Genomic DNA, 23,267 nt, shown 5'->3' on the forward strand with positions numbered 1-23,267 from the left:
TGTTTTTTAACAGGAAAATATAAGTGACTAAATATACAAAATGTTCAAAGGAAATGAGAAAAGACAAGTATCCCATGCTTAATTTGTCAAAGATTAAATATCAAAGTGTTACGAGTGTATACTTCAGACATCTGAAACAGACTTAAAGCCAGTCTCAAAGTCACAGGTTCACGGAACCACAACAGCAAAAGCATCACTCTATTTGCCTGAAAATTGGTAATTTTCTTCATGAGGCAGGCGAATCCCAAAATCCTATCACTATAGGAAAAAAAAAAAAAAAAAAAGAAGCAATAAACCAAAACCACCACAAACCAAACAAACCAAACCTAAAAACAGCAAACCAACCAACCAGTAAAACAAATAAAAGCTGAAAATCTGTCAAGAGAAGAAGCAGTGAGCATAAATGCATCACCTCAAAGAACTGGTACAGTCAGATCATGATCATTTACTTCCAAAACAGGAGCACTTCCTGCTATCTTTATCTTAACCTTATATAATCTAAACCAAACATAAGGATGCACATACATAAAACAACTATGAATCAACAAATCAAAATGGCTAAGGACTATCATTTCTGGTTACACTAACTATAAGTACAGTGCGTATTTTTCTCTTGGTGAGCTTTTGTTATTTTCCAAAATTTGTATGATTATTTTATTGTATTGCAACAGGTTGCATTATGTAGCCCAGGCTGGCCTTGAACCTGCAATTCTCCTATTTCAGCTTTCTAACACTGGGATTATAAGCATATACCAGCCTGGCAACTGTATGAGTAGTTTAGCCAACCACACCCTTTCTTTTTGAAACTGAATTTTACTTGGTAGCCTTGGCCAGACTGGGACTTAGTATGTAGACCAGACTATCCTTGAACTCACATAGATCCACTAGCCCCTGTCTCCTGAGTTAGAGGATTAAAGGCATGTGTGACTACTCCTGGCAAAGGTCATTTTTACTGAAAGGAAACTTCAATTTTGAAAATTTAATTTTAGTATTAAGACAACACATATAAATTAAAATATTTATTTTGGCCTATGCATCTAATTCTTTTTTATTCTAACAGACACATAAAATTGACAGCAAACTTTAGAGCAAAAAAGATATCAGTATGTCAAGAGATACATAAGTTACTCAAAAGGAATTTTCTTAGTTTTAGTTCAGAAGCTATCTTAACGAAGGACGGACTTCGGCCTGAAAATGCTCTACTGAGAGAAGATAATACAAGAAAAAGGAAGTCTCTGATCAAGACACAAGAAATTGAGCTTGGAAGACTCAAAGCTTCCTAAACATTTCAATTACATCTTAGAAGACTTTCTCTACCTACAGTTGTTACAGGAGAAATAAAATCATTTAATCCATGAATTACATTAAATATCTACATATACAGATGACTGGAGGAAAAGGGAAAAATACACTCAGCCATTTGTCTCATCTGCATTTAGCTAACTTTATCTTAAGTGCCAAGGATTAGGCTGTGGCAAAAGACAGGAAGGATCCTGGACTACTCAGGACTATACCGCAGGAGAGGGGACAACAATGACCAAGTCATCAAATGAGGACACTGAAGTTTACGGACGTAAGTCTTTATGTACTTAAGCACAATAGGACTGTGGGATTTGGGGGAGACTATGACGTGAGGGAACTGCACTAGTCGAGGGAATCAGGAGTATCGCTGTAGACGCCACCCTGAATTCTAAAGTGGAAGCGGAACTGCTAGTCATGGGAGTTTTCCTGGCTTCTGACTTCTGGCAACCTCACCCCTTTACACAAGCGACTTCTCAAGCATCCTGTGATGAAAACAGGGATGGAAAATCTATACACTTCCAAAGTTTTCATTCTCATCGAGGGTCATCTTACCACAAGTTTTAAAACCCACAAAGCCCATGAGAACAGAATGCTTCCGTTTAGAGCAGGACAGGAAAATGCCAACAACGTAAACAGAGTTAGACCGCTGAGTATCTAGGTCTTACCACTAGTCCTACAGAGCAAGCGGTCACGTGATGTTTGCTCAAGTAAGTTTTTACAAGTATGACAGCAATGAGAATGAAATGGAAGACATCCTATAAAAACAAACAAACAAAACCTCAAGAAACACAAAACTAAGAAACGAAAAGCAATACTTGCAGGGTATCATGGCACACACCTGTAGTCCCAGCACCCTGGACTACACAGTAAGACTGCCTCAAGGAAAGTAAAGCAAAATAAAAACAAATGGATGAAGTTCATTCAAAACACAAAACATGCTAGTGTATTCAGAAGTCAGAGCCAGGTAGATCTGTGAGTTCAAGGCCAGTCTGGTCCACATGGTAAAATCTGGGACAGCCAAGGCTATCTAAAACAAAATAGAAAACATCACGGAGAGAGCAATCACTGTGTGGAAACACTTTTATTCTGTGACCATTCATTGCCATAATGACTTTCTAAAAATGAGACTTGAAAAATAAAAATGAGCCAGGCAGTGGTGGTGCACGCCTGTAATCCCAGCACTCGGGAGGCAGAGCCAGGTGGATCTCTGATTTCGAGGCCAGCCTGGGCTACCAAGTGAGTTCCAGGAAAGGCGCAAAGTTACACAGAGAAACCCTGTCTCAAAAAACCAAAAAAAGAAAAACCATTGCTATTCTTTTGTATAGTTGTGTGTGAGTGTGCGTGTGCGTGTGCGTGTGTGTGTGTGTGTGTGTGTGTGTGTGTTTGGGGCGGTGCGCCATGGCGTGTGAGTGTGTGCGTGTGTGTGTGTGTGTGTGTGTGTGTGTGTGTGTGTGTGTGTGTGTGTGTTTTGGGGCGGTGCGCCATGGCATGTGTGTGTGTGTGTGTGTGTGTGTGTGTGTGTGTGTGTGTGTGTGTGTTTTGGGGACGGTGCGCCATGGCGTGTGTGCAGACATCAGAAGACAACTGGCAGGAGTCAGTTCTCATCTCTAGCAGGCTTCTAGTCTACCTGCTGAGTCATTTCACCAGGTCTTCACTGCCAACTTGTGCAACTGTGTATGGTTGAATATAACCTACATATAGGGTGACATGAAAGGAGAAGTTTCTCTAATGGGGACATAAGTATGTAAATTAAGAAGAAAACATGCTACACATAACTATGAAGCATACCTCTAAATGATTTTTAGTCCAGACTGTAAATAGTGCTCTTGACATTTGAATGAACCAAAGCAACTCAAAACTACAGTTCAAAAGCACTCAGTGCAGATACAATGTGTAATACAGTAACTTCAAATATCACAAACCCATGACAATCTGCCTGAAGTGCTCTCTGAAACAGTTCTTAAATATTTAGTCTTTAAAACAAGTTCTCAGAAACACAGATGTTAATTTTTTAATTATGCAAATTGAAAACAAATGGATACATGTTAAGTTTTGTCTATATTGCATTTATAGCATCTGTTCCCAGTTGCTACCAAAGACTTAAGTGCATGCACCATTTTAGATAAAGGAATGAGGCTACATTTTGTGCTCTATACTTCAAAATGGGAAGCTATTAGGTTTTTTTTCTTTGCATTTCAACTTTGTATCACTCACAAGAACAGATTATTCAAAATATAATACAGATCACAAATCAAGAACATTAAAATCTTAACAAAATTTCATATGAAAATTGGTGTAAAAAGCATTACTTAAAACGTTGAAATGTACAATTACTAACCAAGAAGTCACTATAAAATGCCCAGGCTCTTGAGCAGACTACTCACACCCAGAGGCATCTCAGACATGAAAAAGCAGAGTTTCTGTCATTCTAAAGAACGCTGTGTGCCAAGTGATGCAGAAAGCTGAACAAACCATTTAAGGTCTCTCGGTCGAAGTCTTTTGCCTCCAGCTCAATAGCTGTGAGTTGTTCTTCAGCTCTAAAATTCTGTTCTATGAAGTCATAACATGAAATCAAATGAAACCCAAGTGTCTACTATGTGCAAAGAAAGGAAGACAGAACTGGTTAAACTGAATTCTTAAATAACACCCCATTGTGTAAAAGAAAACAGCAGGAATAAACGCAGCTACTAGAGGTAAGCACAAATACAAAGGCAGAGGCCACATCAAGCCTGCAGTTCTTTTAGTTTAAGATTTTAAAAAATGTCAACTGTAATAAAAATGAAGGCTTTGAATGAAATGAAACAAAGACATAGGAGCCAGTGATGTGGCTCCAGGAGTAAAGACATGTCCTCTGACCTCCACATGCTGCTGTGATACACGCGCATGCACATGGACAAAATAAATAAATGTAATAAAAAAAAATGTTAAATGAGCAAAAATTAGGATAATCTGAAATAAGTTCCCAAAATGACATAAATAGTGAAATCAATTATAAGTTGGGACACACAAGGCATCATCCCTATGCACTGCAAACTATTAACAATGTATTTGGAAAATGTTTTTCTAAAATCAAATAAGAAAAAGGCTTTAAATGTAATATGCCATGCTTTGTTGATAGGTTTAGGAGGCCTGCCCCTTTCTGAATAGAAACAGAGGAAGAGTGGATTGGAGGGAGGAGAGGTAGGCAGAGGGAATGGAAGAAGAGGAGGGAAGGAAAACTGAGGAAGAGATGTAAATAAATAAGTTTAATTTAAGGGGGGGGCAGACGGTGGTGGCACTCGCCTTTAATCCCAGCACTTGGGAGGCAGAAGCAGTCGAATTTCTGAGTCTACAGCCTGGTCTACAGAGTGAGTTCCAGGGCTATACAGAGAAACCCTCTCTTTAAAAAGAAAAAGGCTTTAAAAACACAACCCATTTCCATATTTTTAAAAATCATAAACATAAATATCTCTCCAGGTACAATCTTTAGAAATGATTCAACCTACTTCAGGACTCATAATCAAGATAATTACAATACATAAACTAACCTTACATAAGGTACAGGATCAGTCTGAATCATATTAAGTAGCCACTGAAGTTCTTCATAACTCCGGTCCACTGAAAATAAAAATGAGCAAATATACGCAGGGTTAATTGTGTCAAGTCAAGGAGTAAGTGGAGAAAGCAGGGACATTCAATGAGGATGACTCTTAGCTGGGCTGTCGTGCAGTTGAAGGTCCACGTGACCAAGCAGCGCTCCTTTTCTCATTAACTGTGCGCACCAGGCAGTCACTTTCATGAGTATCATGCCATGTGTGACCAAGAACAAAACAGTGCCTAGTACGTATTCAGCCAAAGACCAATACAAAATAATACCCCAATAGTGCCCCATATGTAGTTCATACTAAAATTCAACCACACACCAATACAAGTTTTAACTCACTAAAAGCCATCAACTAGGCACAATTAATTGGACAAAATATGCCTAACTTTTTAGATGCTTAAATCCCTGAGAGGCTTGGCATACAATGGCATCATAAATATAAACGTTTCTGTTCACATGGTTCCTTCTACTAAGACCCAAACCAGTCAGAAAGGCAATTACAATTATGTGTTATGACTATAACTGACATAAAATGACATACTAACTATCGCCAATCACCTTTTCAACAAATTTTTAAAAATTGAAAAGCTTTATTTACAAATTTTAAGCATAACAGTTTTCCTTCTTTCATCTTCTAATAGGAGCACCAATATTTAAAGCTGCAGAATTCATGGTTCATACCTAAGCACCATTCAAAATTTTAAATTATACTTATTAGTTTTGTATTCTTTTGGAGACATTAGTATTTTACTTTGGGTAGTATTAACTCATGAATTCTTCATATTTCTGAGACATGATTTCAACAAGTCTAGATTTTAAGCTGGCAAAATATCAAAACATATATAGAGACAAAGAATTATATATGTTTATTGCTTGTCAAATAACTCACTTAACAACAACAACAAATCATATTTACATCATCCCCTAAATGAAAAGATATTAAATAATAGTTCTTTCTGAATCAAGGCAAACATATAATATAAACACAATATGGTTACGACTCTCTCTGCTTTCTGTCTCTAGGCATTTCTGTTGAAATTTGTAAAATTTAATGACTTAATCATACATGTTTCTAGTTTATAAACTCCCTATGGAACTTCCTGTTTCCTTTTATTCTAATCAGAGCTCAGTATACTCCAGCTTCTTTATTCTCCCAATATTTCCGTTACAAGCTTGACTTTTACATGTATACAATATATACATCTGAATACGTCTTCTGGCCCTAGTGGGAATCTGTGTGTGTGTGTGTGTGTGTGTGTGTGTGTGTGTGTGTATGTGCGCGCACCACACAGACAGACAGACACACACACACACACACACACACACAAAAAAAAAAAAAAAAAAAAAAAACCCACCAAAACCAAAAGAATGAAACTTCTTTGAGATAGGACCTCACTATATAACCCTAGTTGGCCTGGAACTTGCTATGCAGACCAAGCTGGTCTCTAACTCCCAGAGATCCTCCAACCTCTACCTCCCAAGCATGAGGACTAAAAGCATGTGCAACTATTCCTGGCCCAAAATAAAATCTTGGGGGGAAAAAAAAGTTACACATGAACTGTATGTATGTTTAATTCCCCAATGTAAATGGAAACTTGGCAACGTATAGTAGAGAATCTAAAACTCACACAGCTGTGTGGTTTACTGTCTTCTGACTCGCTAATCTGAAGCTGGCGACTATACTTCATTTTTGCAGACTGAATCATGAAGAAAGTAGAATTAGGAAGAGATTTCAGCATAGGAGAAAATCAGAACAAGTGTAGGCTTCAACAGAATCCCATATGCAACCTCTGTCCCCCAGACAACACCCTGCTTCTGATTCTGCCCAGGAACTTACAATGAAAACTGCAGCAGAGGCTAGCTTATGTCACTTTAATTTACACTTCTCAGAGAATTCCATTGTTTCCTGCATTGTTTTTTCCAGCCTCTATTTTTGTGAAATATTTTTATTATATACCTTAATCATCCCACTTTCTGAAAATGTTTTAATATGTACTGTTGCTTTGACTGTCATACTCTTTACATCTCTCAACGTGAGGCCTAACCTCATTTTCCTGAAGCTATCCTCTTGCTGTTTGCACAGTTATAAAGTTTTACACACTTGTACACCATTTCATTGAATCTTTAGATTTTTCCCCAAATCTCTTATTTTTAAAAATAATGTAAAATTGAATTTATATATTATGCTGGCTTCTCCCACTAGTTAAAGACATCTATATTTTATTTTTTCCTATCATCCTCAAACTAAGTCAGTGAGCCAAGAATTTAACAATAATGGATATGTGTGAAAATATCACAGTGCAATCCACTATGTACACTAAGTCAAAAATCACAACAAAGAAAACATCTGCACTGCATGTGCTATGAGGCTGTGTTTCTCTTTAAGCTGGAACGAGCACCACCAGGAGGGTATTTATTACCTTTGGTGTAATCAACAACAGCCTCCAGAGCCGCGATCCTGATGTCCACAAAATGGCCATACTCCGCATACGATTTGAAAAGAGAAGAATCACTTGGCACATGTCCGTTCTTCTGAAGCACCCTTATGGCTCTCAAGCAACTAGTGAGAAAAAAGTTAATTACTTCCTGTGAAGTATCGTGAACTAAATTTATTACTTTAATACTAGAGATTCATTTGTCAGTCAATTAAAATCCTTATTTATGGGGGGTTGGACACATGGCTCAGCAGTTAGGGGCACTGGCTGCTCTTCCAGAGGACTCAGATTGGATTCCCAGCCAGCACCCACATGGCAGTTCACACCTGTCTCTAGGAGACTTGATGCCCACATGCACAGATGTTTGTGCAGGCAAAACACTCACACACATAAAATCAAACAGAAACAATTCTTAAAAAGACGCATGATTTGCTGGGCAGTGGTTGTTGAAAATATACTGAGCTGGGCAGTGGTGGCACATGCCTTTAATCCTAGCTCTCAGAAGGCAAAGGCAGGCAGATATCAGAGTTTGAGTCCAGCCTGGTCTACAGAGTTCTAGGACACCCAGGACTATAAAGAGAAACCCTGTCTCAAAAACAAAACAAAACAAAAAAAGACCTCATGATTTGAATGCACATTCAATTCTGTAATGTTCAATTTGTATGATAAAATTCCAATATTAATATCTAAATAGCATAAAAACAAATTTCAGTATGTTTAGAATCTTAGAGCCATATACATGTCAACAAAACCACACTCCAGAATAGAGTATTTCTCCAGAAATCTTACAATCATTCACTATAAAAATGGAAGGCTAGCTGGGTGTAGTGGTGCACGCTTTAATACCAGCACTTGCACAAGCGTGGGATCAGTTGGGGGGCAGAGACAGGCAGATCCCTGAGTTTGAGACCAGCCCAGTATACAGGACAGCAAGAAAGGCATAGTGAAATCCTGTCTCAAAAATAAAAATATAATAATAATAAATAAAAGAAGGGAGCTTATTTTTTTTTGTAATTAGTAAACAACTTTTAGCAAACTCAGACAAAAGCTGACAGAGAACTGCAGTTCTGAAAAGAAGGCTAACAAGATAGGTCTGCTGCATGTCAGCACTTAGAAGGAAAAGCAAGAGGATCAGGAGTTATCCATGGCTACATCGACTGAGCTACATGAGACCTGTCTCAAAGACACAAATGGGCTTCTTCACACACTAGTGATGGTATAAAAAATGTTCCTAACAAAATATTTTCTTATGAAGAATTTCTAGGCTGGTGAGACAGCCCAGCAGGTGAAGGCACTTGACAGGTATAAGCTTGGGAACCTGAGTTCCATCCTGAGTCCACACAAAGGTGGAAAGAGAGAATCAAATCCACAAAGTTGTTCTCTGACCAGGACACATGCATCACAGCACAGGTGCCTCACAAACCATGTGCTTGTATGTGTGTATGTGCACATGCATGAAAGGACAAAACAATATATATTTTTAGAAAATTAGAGGATACGATGGAAACTGTTTATAAAACTATACATAAAGTATTATAAATTTAAAATTCCATTACAAAGAGAAAAACTTTAAAGAATATTTTCCAAATACTATCTATTTATCTGGAGATGATAATATCAGAAAGTTTAAATTTCTTATTTTTACTTTAACTTTCGCCAAGCTAACCTAATAGGAATAAGGGTAGAGTTGTGGAAATAAAATACATCTAAAGAAGCAGGAAAGGGCTGAGCAACACCTGACAGTGATAGTGTGTCTGTAACTTGGGAGAAGTTTCTCCATATTCAAAAACCGGGTTATTTCTTCAAGAATTAGTCGAACATCAGGATTCAAGTTATCCAAAGTTCTAACTTCATTATTCACACTGACAGCAGGTGTAACAGAATTAGCCAGGGCATCAATCATTTCTGCACGATAATAATTATCTGAAAACTAAGCCAAAGAACAATTAAGAACAGATACAATTAAGCCTTTTCATGAGATATTAATACAACAAATACAACTTTAAATCATTTCAATTTAGAAGTACAGCACATCCCTAGTACACACAAAGCCCTGAGTTCATCACCAGCAACACACATACACACACACACACACACACACACACACACACACACACAGTGAAAACATGTATTTACCAGCAAGTTTTCTAGTAAATACCACCCTATTCTTTGTACAGACTTATGATCCGGAAAATGTGAAGATGCTGCAATCATCAGTGATCTATTGGTTTAGTAAGCACTCCCTATGTGTAAGATCACCCTACAGTCTCCTACCCAGATCATCTTCTCCAAGATTACAGTCCAGAAAAAGAAAAGATAAAGAAAGAATGAAAGGAAGAAACTAACTTAGCTTAAAGAAAAGCAATGCGGAAGAAGCATGTATTTCAAAGAACAGAAAATCCCAGAAGAGAATCAAAAAACAAAAATTAAAACTATTAGTAACACCATATTCCTTAAAAAGAAGCATCACAGTCTACATGCACAGAATCATGACAGTTGATTTGCTATACATTCTTCCTCTTTTGTTCTTCAAACTGTAGCTGCCTCAATATTCTAACCTCCTTCAGAAGATTTTTAAAACACACACACACACACACACACACACACACACACACACACACTGGTTATTCCAATAAATCATGTCCTGTGCCTCTAACTCTAGAAAGGTATGGGGGCTCACAAATGACTCTACAAATAAGTATTTCTTCCTTTCTTTTACTGCAGTCCTGGAGACTGAGGCCCCCATATATTATCCTAAAACAAGTATCACTGGGTACTCTGTAATATTCATTGACAAAAACACGGTACCTTATTTTTCCTGTTGTCATTATACTTGATTAAATCTAAAATAAATGTTAAAACTTCTTTGGGACAAAGATTATGTACATCTCTTAACAAAGCCATGGCAACCGGCATAGTCTACAAAAAAAAAAAAAAAAAAAAAAAGAGTTTTAAGCATACATCCCAACTTAATCATTATTATGCCAATTTGAGCTATAAAGAGAATTACACTGGGATTAACATAGATATCCAGATGGAGCCTAATACCCCATCTCCCAAGTGTTCCCACTACAGACACATCTAAAAGCATCACAGCTGAAATGGGTAAGAAATCCAGGGACTATTTTCATGACTGGCCATATTCTACAGGCTAGGCACCTTAGCCCTCCCTTGCTGGAAGAAAGTATATATAATGTAAATTGTATCAACCCATTTCTAAGTGATACAGTGGAACCAGTATACAATTTCAGCACTGGCTCATACATAATATAAATTGTATCAATCCATTTCTAAGTGATACAGTGGAACCAGTATACAATTTCAACATTGGTTCACATATAACATAAATTGTATCAACCCACTTCTAAATGATACTGTGGAACCAGCATACAGTTTCAGCACTGGTTCATATATAATGCAAATTTTATCAACCCATTTCTAAATGATACAGTGGAACCAGTATACAATTTCAGCATTGGTTCACATATAACATAAATTGTATCAATGCATTTCTAAGTGATACAGTGGAACCAGCATAGAATTTCAGCACCGGTTCATTCTGACTCCCACCTTCACTATCCACTACTCCGCATATCTTTGGCTAGTTGCTTCCCCACAGTCATTTTTAGGGCTCAATGATATATGGGGGAGAGGCATTAAACAAACTACAGCTAATCAGCCCATGGACCAAGGGCAGACAATAATCGGAAATTCCAGGTACCTTTCTTCTTTCTTAAATTTCATAAGCAACTTTCTGTTAGTGGCAACCTGACAGACACACAATAGTAGATTCTGGTAGTAAAATAAAGCTAATTAAGCCCTAGACAGAAGAGCAGCTGCACAGAAACTTTGTCCCACTTAGAACATGGAAGAGATCAAGATTTTCCCTTGTGAAGCGGACAATAAAATAAGGCTCATTTTCTTGCTTAAAAAGATCAGAAGCAGAGAGAATGGTGGGTGGTACATTCTAGCTAATTCCAGCACACTGGAGGTAGAGGAAGGAAGATGAGGAATTCCAGGCCAGCCTGAGCTACAGAGCAAGAAAACCTGTCTCAAGTAAAAAGGGGCACTAATACAGAGGCAATAAATAAAATCAACAGTAGTGTGACAATGAATCTTCATTGCCAGCGTGACTAGATCTGTAGTCACCTAGGAGATAGACTTCTGGGCATGTCTCTGAGGGCATTTCCAGAGCTTTAGCTGGAGGGTGGGAAGATCCATCCTATGGGTGGCACTATCTCTCCAAGTCTTTTACTTCAACCCACAGTAAGAAATAAACTTTACACTGCAACCTAATATGCACACAAACACATTTTAGAAGAAATACATTTAAAACAAAACAAAAAAGTCTTATAATTATCTTTATGACACACATATGTTCTCATTCTGTCCAGTCTATTTCCTTTTACTAGAAAAGAAGCCCAGTGGCGGTGGTGGCGCGGCGCTCATCTTTAATCCCAGCACTCGAGAGGCAGAGGCAAGCAGATCTCTGTGAGTTCAAGGCCAGCCTGTTCTACAGTACTAGTTCCAGGGTACCTACGGCTACACAGAGAAACCCTGTCTCTCAAAAACCAAAAAAAAAAAAAAAAAAAAAAAAAAGCAAAATTTCTAACCTCCATATTACCTTCCCTTTTGCCATATATACAGAGCCCACTACCAACCCCTGCTAGTCCTGTTCCTCTTTCCAATCAGGACCCCTCCGCTGCCATGTCTTTTTTGGGTGACCCATTGAACTGAATTAGGGTTGCTTATGGGAACAAGGGCCTCTTACCAGTTGCTAGTGTTAGTTACTTGACGGTGCTCTTACTCTGTGAGGAAATGTCACGGAACATGACAGAATCCACTAACAAGAGTTTTATTAAGATAGGAAAGAAGGAGACAGACGTGAACAGGCCTCTGGAAAACATGGGGATCATGAGAGAAGCCGGGAAATATGGCGCCGGCTTATAAAGGCTGGGCGGCGCCTGCGCACATGGGCTCATGTGGCTACTCCACACATGCGCGTAAACCACATGGTTGCGATGTGCGCTTTACACAACCACGCAAAACCACAGGGTCCTGGTCATGCGAGACGTTTTGACCCAGAAAGGGCTAGTTTGACCGGAAAATGGCTAGGCGGAAGTGTCTATAATAATCATTAATTCTATCACAGCCACCTTTTTAACATGTCTCCATCTGGACAGGCCAGATCTACCTCAGATAAACGTCAACTCCAAAAATAAAATAATAATGATTCTTTTTTCTCTAAGCTTTTTGTATGTCACCAGTGTCTTGCCAGCCACACCACGAAGGACGGACAACTGCAGAACAAGGGACGACAGAACTTCATCCCAGGACTTCAGGAGCTACCCTCCCCATTTCCCCCAAGAGCCAACCGACGCCCACCATTCAGCCAGAAGCAATCTTTGAGAGAAACGGCGCCCCATACCCACTCATCCACCATTTTTTCTTTAAAAAAAACAAGTCAGGGATGATATGAATTCACAACATGCCCCCATGGCTGGGCATGCCCAGCGGACCTAGACACTTCCGCCTAGCCATTTCTGGGTCAAAACGTCTCACGCGACCAGGACCCCGTGGTTTTGAGTGGTTGTGTAAAGCGCACAGCGCAACCATGTGGTTTACGCGCATGCGTGGAGTAGCCACATGAGCCCGTGTGCGCAGGCGCGGCCCAGCCTTTATAGCCAGCGCCATATTACCGGCTTCACTCATGGTCCCCGTGTGTTTTCCAGAGGCCTGTTCACGTCTGTCTCCTTCTTTCCTATCTTAATAAAACTCTTGTTAGTGGATTCTGTCATGTTTCGTGACATTTCCTCGCAGGGTAAGAGTGCCGCCAAGTAACTAACAGCTAGCCCACTGAAAAGCAACTCTCCCACTCTGGTAGTCATTAACTGCCTTTATATCTGAAGGGAGGGTGGGGCACAGAGAGTGCCGCTGCTCCCCAGACAGAACACTGAAGGTGCTATCTTGGATAGGTCTTTCGCTGATAATCACTCTGCTAAGAGGGCCAAAGTGTAACTACAGCCGTGCCCTGCCCTAAAGAAGGCATCCCACAATGTTCTCTGGGCTCTATTATTGCTTTGGGTCCCTCTTCCACAATCTTTGGAGCTACAGAAGGAGTTTCACTTAAAAGAAAATTTCTTTTCTACATGCTTAAGAAAAACAGTGTTTGGACCTTTTCTTCCACTTGCCTCTCACGTCTTTCTTTCTGTTCAAAGCCTGACCTGCGTTTTATATTAACTTTCTCCTGTGGCTTCCCTTTCTATCAAACAGGCCTGGAGGCTCCTAATCTTCCACGTGGAAGAAAACAAACTGCTGTGATTCTTCTCTCCATTGTGCCTTGTCCTCAGCAGCTGCCCTCTTCTTCAACTAAGGTCCAGGCATCCCTTTCATCTCTTTTCTCGTCTCTTAACTCCACACTTATTACTAGTTCATCTAGTTCATCTAATCTCGGCCTTCATTCTTTTGACTGACAAAGTTTGCAAATGATTTCCAAACCACTCCACAATTAGTCACCTTCCCATACTTCAATGTAGCCACACTTCCAGTCTCCCTCTAACTTATTTATAGGAAGCTTCCTGTAAGTTTAACATTAAACACACACTACAGACTTCATCTAATCTCTTCCTTCTGAAAATGTAAACGTGGCACTGCCTTCCCTGTGCAGCACCTTGCAGGCAGCTACATGACATCTGTCTCCAAACAAGCAAGCAAAGCCGTGGCACTCTGAGCTGGGCTGCTTCTGATTCAGAATTTACTGTCCCCGTTCTAAGAGGCCTGCTATCAGAAAGGTGTGCACAGACTCCAGACCTCGGTTCCCTGTTACCAATCAAAGGCCACTCATTGTTTTGCATGTTACAAGCAATGTGGATATGGTTTGTATAAAATGATAAACATGAGTAACCACTTAAAACTTCAGAAAAACTTCAGAGCAAAGGTAGATTTGTAAGAAATACACACCTATCAGATGGGCAGTCTCCAAGTTAAACAGATACACAAGAGTTTGTGGATAAAAAAATCATACTAGGTGAGCATCAATAAAGTTTGGTTAGTATAAAAACATCATTAAGAACAAAGAGAAGTAAGGAGTACCTTCTGCAGAAAATAACTCTGAAAACTCATGAAGTTGTTTGTCCTCACGATGTTTGGACATGTCTTACAGCAAAACATTCTAGTAAAGAGAGACTTCATGGCTGGGGGTCCTGTCCAGGTGCTCACCATTGAGTTTGCAATCTGCAGACAATCAGAAGATGAAGTACTTTGCATCGCCATCATAAATACACTTTGAAGACAAAATTCTAAAAGCCAACACTATGGTTCTTGGAAATTAATGCAATTTGGTCATTTACTACCCATTTCCAAGAAAATATACAAACTTACTCACCAAAAAACACAACCAATCAACCAAACAAACAAACCCAAGATAAACCAAAAGCCCACTCCTATGTGACTTACAGTCATTCTGCACAAGTTAATTTCTAATGCCAGCATCCTCTTGTGTTTAAGGAAAATGTGCTTGCAAAGACCTCTGACTGGGTTTGTCCCTATCCCCTTAGTAGATGCAATTCTGATATTTTAAGCTTTTAAGACTAAAAACATTATGTGAGTTTTAAATGTTTTTCAGTCTACTCAAGTGAAAATGAAGCCAAATATGATATATTATTTATTTGGAGAAGAATAGTGAGAGGCAAGGTTAAGACATGATGAATATAAGTTCCAGGCCAGCCTAGGGTACATAACAGCCTCTATTCCTTTGCCCCTAGCCCAGGTTATATACAAGGCCTTTAAGCACTTCCATGCTGTTATCTGTCCCCTACTCAAGAACAGAAGCCAATGCTGAGTGAATGGTTGTTTTCTCTTAGGCAAGCCATGTACCCTACTCTTGCTGGTAAAAAAAAAAAAAAACAAAAAAACAAACAAACAAAAAAAAACACTGGCACTCTGCTAGCCACTGCTAACTCCGAACTAGTGCAGAGCTTGAGTCTCCAGGGTCTCTCACTCTGAGGCTGACGAGGCTCCAGGTGTACTGCAAGGCCACCATGCTGTAGCAGCTTCCCAAAAGCAGTGCCCCTGGGGTTCTGGCCACTGAAAATTGATCTGGCACATGAAAAGAAACTCATGCTTCACAGATAAGAAATATCTAAATACCTCAAATTTAAGCACAATAAAAAAGTTACAAAAGATAAAAATAAAGGAAAAGAGACATTGAACTTTATACACCAAGCTAGTCCTAGATTACTTGATGCAAAACAACAACAAAGTCATAAATTAATAAGCTATAAAAACAAATTAATGTATAAGAGACCCCAGGAAAAGGATTTTCAGCAAAGCTCAAAGTTTAAAGTTCAAAACTTTAAAGCATTTCCTTTCCTTAACTATTTAATTCTTTCCAGGCAGTGGTAGCTAACACCTTTAATCCCAGCACTCGGGAAGCAGAGGCAGGAGGATCTCAGTGAGTTCAAGGAAAAAAAATTCTTAGTACTGAAATTTTTAGGGCCTATAAAAAGTATCTGAAATAAGGAAATTATGATTAAATATTTTATCTTGTAGTTTTATGGCTCTGCTACAATTTTAACAAAAATCACAAGACTTTTCAAAGTGCCAATGAAATGCATCCCTAGCAAATAATGCCATTTTCTCTCTACTATCTGAGTGCACAAAGCCACACAAAGCAAGTATAGAGCATCAGAACCCACTGAAATGGGAACAAGCCTGTCATGCAGATGCTTTAAGTACTCAGTAGACAGCACACTTGCTCAGCTTTCTGTCTGCATCCTTCTGTTCAGACTTTTCTTTATTCTAAAAACTGCTTATTGATAAAGTAACTTTTTTTAAAGTGTTAAATCGTAGAGATAATTATTATAGATTATTTAGCACTAATTTCAATTCTTAAACCACAATAAAGTAACTACTACAATGGAACAATTAAAATGTGTTAATTTTATGTATTCTCACATAAAAACATAAATTACTACAATCATAGAATTTCTTTTCTATTTTTTAGATTGATTTATTTATAGTCATGAGTGTTCTCATGTACACCTGCATACTAGAAGAGGACACCAGGTCTCATTACTGATGGTTGTGAGCCACCATGTGGTTGCTGGAAACTGAACTCAGGTCCTCTGGAAGAGCAGCTAGTTCTCTTAACTGCTGAACCATACTCCAGTCCTGAATCACAGAATTTCTAACCAAAATTATTCTTACCCTTAAAAATATGGTTGGTAGCTGGGTAGTGATGATGCCCATCATTAATCCCAGCACTCAGGAGGCAGAGGCAGGAGGATCTCTGTGGGTTCGAGGTCAGCCTGGTCTACAACGTGAAGTTCCAGGATGGCTAAGGCTGTTGTTACACTGAGAAACCCTGTCTCAATATATATATATATATATATATATATATATGGTTGACAATTTAAAAATGGATTTTTTTGTTTTATGTTTTTTTTTTTTTGGATACAGGGTTTCTCTGTGTTGTTTTGGTGCCTGTCCTGGATCTTGCTCTGTAGACCACGCTGGCCTCAAACTTACATAGATCTGCCTGGCTCTGCTTCCTGAGTATTGGGATTAAAGGCGTGTGCCACCACAGCCCAGCATATATGTCTATTTTTATATCAAAGATTTCTTTTTTTTTAAATCAGTGCTGTCAGAAGCATTTGGTACAAGCTTTCCAAGGTACAGTTACCAAGAAAAACTTAAAGACTCCGGTGAGTTTGAATTCACTCTCAGAGAGTGTTTGTGGAAAGTTCACAGCAGTTGTGGGGCAATCTCCTTTCTCCTGTGTAACCTCACCTTTGCAAGGCAGAAGCACGCTGACATTCTAACTCGGTAGAAACACTGCTCTTGCTCTAGAATATCAGTGAGTGCAAGACGAGATGCTGGGGTGGGGAATTTCTCCAAGGCCAGGATGGATTCCTGCTGAGCAACAACATCTCTCTCGTAGCGGAGTTCATACTGCCACATGAAATCAGCCTGCTCAAATTCCACCTTCCTCAGGACTGACATGTCTGGGTCTATCCTTATCCACAGCAAAGGGGAATCAGCGCTAAGAGAAAATACAATTTTAGAACTTTAAAATTTACCTTCAATCTCTCCTCTAGACACAGGCTTTGCATGCTGTTGAGGGTTTATCAAAGTCATACTTTAAAACTTCAACCAACTTTTCACTGTGTTATGCTAACTTTCTCACAATCTTACTAAAGATCTTTAAAAGGTATGAAAAGTTGCCACATAATGAAGAGTTACCACATAGAATACCAAATTCCAAATTTTCCACTGAAAATATTACTCTGGGAAGTTTTACTGCAATTATGAGGTATCAAAATGTAAATGATACAAACTTTCTCTAGCTTCCTATAACTGACTATAGCTATAAACATTACCCCTTATTAGAAATAAAAAAGAAAGCATTTGTTTTACTGAATTATCTTTTAAAATGCTAGACTCACTGGGTGGTGGTGGCACATGCCTTTGATCCTAGCACTCAGGAGGCAGAGACAAGTGGATCTCTGAATTTGAAGACAGCCTGGTCTACAAAACAAGTTCCAGGACAGCCAGAGCTGTTACAAAGAGAAACCCTGCTTCAAAAAACAAACAAACAAAATACAGACTCATGACTACATTTCTCAAGAGGAAGAAAGTTCAAATCATAATTTGAAGGCCCATCAATTTATTCTCATGTATTTCTCAAGTAACACACAAAGTAAAAATCAAGTCTATGGGTGCATGCCACACACTCAGTATAAAAATATACTTAAGAAATATCAATCAGTATCACAATCAGCTGCAGAAGCAGGAGCATCAAGAATTCAAGTCCAGGGGCTGGAGAGATGGCTTAGCAGTTAAGAGGACCCAGGTTCAATTAATTCCCAGCACGCAAATGGTAACTCACAACTGTCTGCAACTCCAGTTCCAGGGGATCTGATGCGCTCTCTTTTGACCTCCACAGGCACCAGGCATGCATGTCAAATACAGACATACATGCAAGCACAACACACTCATGCATGTAAAATAAAGTTAAAACAAAAACAAAAGGCCAGGCTCAGCAAAAACCACCTGGGCTACAAGAGACCTTGTCTCAAGAAACCAAAACTAAGTATGAAAACTTAGAAACGTGGCATTCAAACAGTTTGCAACCACAGAGGCTGTCTCACCGGGCTCCGGAGCACTGTCCCAAACACAATGAATGTCACCTTGGATTCATTTGAAATCTAAACTTCAGGCCCACAAGTAACACAATGAATCAGAAATGACATTTTAAGGTTTCTCAAGTGAGTCCCATGCATATCAGTTTGAGAACTCAAGGAACCACCGAGAGAGCAAGAAGGCTGTGTAGCTGAGGCTGGCCCATGTCCACACTACTGCATTTCTTCTTTTCAGACAGTCTGAACATAATGTCTTATCCTCGATGAGTGAATTGTTTCCTAACAGTTTTGCTTGACTTTAAGTGGTTTTGAAAACATGCATTTCAAAGATAATTACATACTTTTAAGTAACTTACTCCATTGCAGAAAGATCCATGTCAACTTCTTCCCCATTCATCAGTGGGATTTTTTTCTTCTTATTCCTATATTTAAAGAAAAGTAAAATTGAAAACTGTGGGATTTCCAAATCAGAATGGAGCTACCAAGCAGTCAAAGTTCAAATACAGGGTTTCATGAAACATTAAAAGATATGCCAAAGAAGAGTGAATATACAAGGAAATGGAATTTAAGAACAACAAAATCTACCTTGAAGCTAGAGAAAGTGGGTGTGGAAAGCAAATGAGCCTGGAATACATGAGACCTGCCCCCCATGAAAAAAAAAAAAAAAAAAAAAAAAAGAAAAATGTATTTAAAGCCAGACATGATAGCAGAAGCCTATAGTCCCTATAATCCCAGCACTTGGGCAGCAGAGGCACACAGATGGCGTTTAGTATAGTAGACATAGTGAATTCTAGGCCAGCCTGGACTACAGAGTGATACTATGTCCTAAAAGTTAATTTAAATAAATACAAAAAAATAATTCCAAAGACAGAGGTGTTTTAACAACAGAAAGCAAGAGCTGGGTGTGTATGGATGCACGCCTGTGATTCTAATATTTGGGAGGTAGAAATAAGATCAAGGCTAGCTGGGCTACGTGAGCGCCTGTCTAAAAACAGTAACAACGACATCAGATGCAAAGTATGTGTGGTGATGCTAGCATGACGTACAATAGGAGAAAAAGCCAGCAGGTGAGACGCTCCTCCTGCAAACATTTGCTGTACAACTGGAGTTTAAGTTAGTCCTTTTCCCCGGTGGGATCCGTAGTTTCAGCTCCAGTTTAGAGTTAGGACTCACTGCCTACCTTCTGCTTTTAGAGTGGCAGGGTATATCATGTTTAAGGCTGTTTTCTTCAATTTGCAAGGTATGGTTGAAGGATCCATCTAACTCTTGCACTGTCACTTTAAGTGGTCCCTTAAAAGAAACAACAGCAACAACATGCCATTCAGACTGCTAGAAAGTGGCCAATGCATATCCTTACATTTAAAGGCAGGTAAGTCACAGCATAAAATTCCGCTGTGCAAAGTGTACAGAGAGACAGAGCGAGACCTCAGCTGGTGCCAAGCACAGGGAAGCGAGAGGATGTATGCTCTGAAATCTCTCCGTAGCCTCCTCCCTTCAAGTACTGGCTGCAAAGTCACCAGTCACCCCAGCTTGAAAGCCCTTCCTCTACTGGAACCGGGCTCGACAGAGCAACACACTCTTCTAGAAAGACACTTACCACATACTTCTGAGTTCCCGGGGATGTGTAATCTTGTTTGATTTCTAGTTCTAAAACATTTCGTTTTCTATTAAACGCAAAACTTCCGTAAAATTTTACTACCCCACTCTGGTCTCTGAAGAATTGTAAAGGAAATCTGACATACTAAAATGAAAATGTGCTTTAAGAAAAAGCTTATTACATTAACAATTTTCATAGGTATTCCCACTAGATCAAAGTACACTTCATTATATCCCAGGTGGCAAAATAGTCAAAATTCTTGTGAAAAATGTGTCCCAGATTAAACAAAATTTCTGAAACACTGAGAAGCTCATGTTTTTCAAGTAACGCCACTCCACTGGATTATTAATAGTACTTTCAATTGAAAAATGCAAAAATTGCCAAGTTCTAAGATACCATTCAAGTCATGCCATTTAAAAGTCACCAGACCATTTCATCTTACAAGTAACACTATAACCCTGTCTGCTAGAGTACTTACCTTATCACCATGGAACCTACCTTTCTGTTCATATAAAACAGCAAAACTATGTCAAATTTTATAAATATAAACATCCATGTTTACATATGATTCCAACTCAGTTTTTGGAAGGAGCTTTGGAAGACACAAGTCACAGGTCAGTTATTTCCAATTTTAAAGAATATCAATGGATAGCCTCCCTCTTTTCCATCTTTCCCATAGCTTATTCTCTTCCCCACTTTGCTGAGCTGCTACTCAAAAGGATACACCCACTGCTTTATTAAGGGCTGGATGTCTTTGCCAGAGACGTTGGAAATGGATTTCAAAAACCCATAGGTGGAAACCAGCATCTGGCTCCACATGTGTGACTGGAACTTCTGAGACGAGGCGGTACTAGCCAGACTCAGTAGTTTATTGAAAACCTGCAAGGACAGAAGCCCACAGTTTCCAACTGGACACTGCACCTAGTTTGCATGGAGCTTTATGTGATCATTACAGAAGACAGCAATTATGTAACCATAGATTTTTTAGTTAATTACTAAAAGCAAGAGAAACATACAAATATTTAAACAAGATATAAGAACATTGCTCATAGAAACATTAGCTGGGTGGTGGTGGCACATGCCTTTAATCCCAGCACTCGGGAGGCAGAAGCAGGCAGATCTCTGCGAGTTCAAAGCCACTCTGGGCTACAGAGTGAGATCCAGGAAAGGCGCAAAACTACACAGAGAATCCCTGTCTCGAACCCCCCCCCCCAAAAAAAAGAACATTGTTCATAGAAACATTACTGAATACTAACAATGTGCACACAAAATATCCTTTATTAAGGATTAGAAGCACAATATATAATACCTACCAAATTTTATACAGGAATTCAAAACTAGGAATATTCATTAGGAGCCTAGTACTCTCGTGTTGAACGTGTCATAAATTCATGTGTTCTTTTACTTTTAAAAAAGGAAATATGAAAGAGGAGTGGAGCTGTGGTTCAGTGGGATGGTATTTACATAGCACATGTGAGGTTATCACAGCTACCTAGCATTACAAAAAAGTCACAAATGAGAATACTAATTAAAATCTATTCCATTCTGAAAAGCATAAATGCCCTTTTTTATGGCACATTTTTCTTATTTAATATTTCTGTTCTTCAATCTTTAGAAAAAAGTATATGTTTTCATTTTTATAATATCAGGAATTAAACCCAGGGCCCCAGTCACATTAAGCAAGCACTCCACTGTACTATATCCTCAGCAAAAATGATTTTTTAAAAGTTTTTCTTTTAAACTGCCTTTAAGAATGTTATCAATGGGGAAAATTTAGCTGTTATTTTTTAATGCATTCTATCCATTTGAGAACAGCATTTGCCTAGTATGTATAAGACCATATATTTGGTCCTCAGCATTTCAAGGAGAAAAAGAGAAATAAAGAAAAAGGAAAAAGAAGAAGAGAATGGAATGGGGGAGGAGAGTGGGTCAAAAAAAGCATATACATTTATACAAGTAATCCATCTATCTTGTTTCTACTATTTCATCTCCTATATTGTAACTACATGTACTAAAACTTTAAAATATGGCAAAGTTTAATGACAGCAATAAAGTAACTAGTTGTGAAATCTTCCTCTGGTGTTAAGGAGAACAGCTGAGGCCAGATGTGTAGCAGATAAGTCCCTGTATGGAGGCCTTTCAGAGGCCACTTGGTGAAACCTTAGCTGTGTGGAGACCCCAAGAGGTTGGAGGTGCCAGAGGCATGGACATCTGTCAAGGAGAGCCACACACAGGGAGGGGAATGAGCTCAGGAGACAGAAGTGTGCTGCAGACAGGAAAGCAGGAAGGGCAGAGCCATCTAAACCCTTCAACACTGGGTACAGAGCTAAGGAATTTGGAGTTTGTCCCGCCGTGTTTTATTCTTGCTTTGGTCCAGTTTTTCTTCACTATGCCTCAATTCCTCCCTTTTGGAATGGTAATGTATATTATATGCCATTATCTGTTAGAATGACGTATTTTTTTTTCTTCTTTGTTCTAGACAGTGTTTCTCTGTGTAGCTGTGGCTGTCCTGGTATTTGCTCTGTAGACCAGGTTGACCTCAAACTCAGAGATGCCCCTGCCTCTGCCTCCCAAATGCAAAGGTGTGTACCACCACTGCCCGATGTAATCTGCTTTTCCTTTTACAGAGGATTATAACTAAGAGATTGCCTGGAGTCTCAGAAGAAATTTTGGACTTTGAAACAGTGTTTTGCCTGTAAAGACTGTGGGGACTTTTGAAGCTGAACTAGATGTATTTTGCATGATGATATGGCCACAAGTCTATGAGAGACAGGGAAGAGAATGTGGTGACTTACACCAACTGTGCTCCATGAGTCTCGGGCATTTGAATACTTGGTCACCAGTTGGCAGCTGTTTCAGAACTAGGAAGGGTGGCCTTTCTGGAGGAGGTGTGTCACGGGAGCAGGCTTTAGGGTTTCCAAGTCTCCATTCTCAGTGTGTTCTGCCTCCTGTTTGTAGATCCAAATATGCGTCTTCCCTGCTGTCTCAGCTGCCTGTCACCCCATCTTTGCTCCACACTACAGACTCTAACCCCTGAAACTTTAAGCTCAAATAAACACTTTCTTTAATAAACTGCCTTAGTCGCCAGGTGGTGGTGACACATACTTTTAATTCCAGTACTTGGAAGGCAAAGGCAGGTAGATCTCTAAGTTCAAGGCCAGCCTGGTCTACAGAGTTGAGTTCCAGGACAGTCAGGGCTACAAAGAGAA

At 39.2% G+C, this 23,267-nt stretch overlaps 1 protein-coding gene across 2 annotated transcripts in view; it reads right to left on the minus strand.

The window, feature by feature from the left end:
• The window catches only part of Taf2 (TATA-box binding protein associated factor 2), a 65,675-nt gene that overhangs the window by 23,603 nt on the left and 18,805 nt on the right, over positions 1 to 23,267 (minus strand). For both annotated transcript variants that reach the window (XM_036207931.1, XM_036207930.1), the window contains exons 12-21: positions 20,783 to 20,937; positions 20,059 to 20,173; positions 19,642 to 19,751; positions 18,818 to 18,883; positions 17,110 to 17,362; positions 14,413 to 14,553; positions 10,129 to 10,239; positions 9,057 to 9,250; positions 7,306 to 7,445; positions 4,830 to 4,899 (exon numbers count right to left, since the gene is read on the minus strand). In XM_036207931.1, the coding sequence (XP_036063824.1) occupies positions 4,830 to 4,899; positions 7,306 to 7,445; positions 9,057 to 9,250; positions 10,129 to 10,239; positions 14,413 to 14,553; positions 17,110 to 17,362; positions 18,818 to 18,883; positions 19,642 to 19,751; positions 20,059 to 20,173; positions 20,783 to 20,937 (1,355 nt within the window). The remainder of the gene's footprint in view (positions 1 to 4,829; positions 4,900 to 7,305; positions 7,446 to 9,056; positions 9,251 to 10,128; positions 10,240 to 14,412; positions 14,554 to 17,109; positions 17,363 to 18,817; positions 18,884 to 19,641; positions 19,752 to 20,058; positions 20,174 to 20,782; positions 20,938 to 23,267) is intronic.

This window comes from Onychomys torridus, chromosome 16 (assembly GCF_903995425.1).
Source record: "Onychomys torridus chromosome 16, mOncTor1.1, whole genome shotgun sequence".
Taxonomy (NCBI): domain Eukaryota; kingdom Metazoa; phylum Chordata; class Mammalia; order Rodentia; family Cricetidae; genus Onychomys; species Onychomys torridus.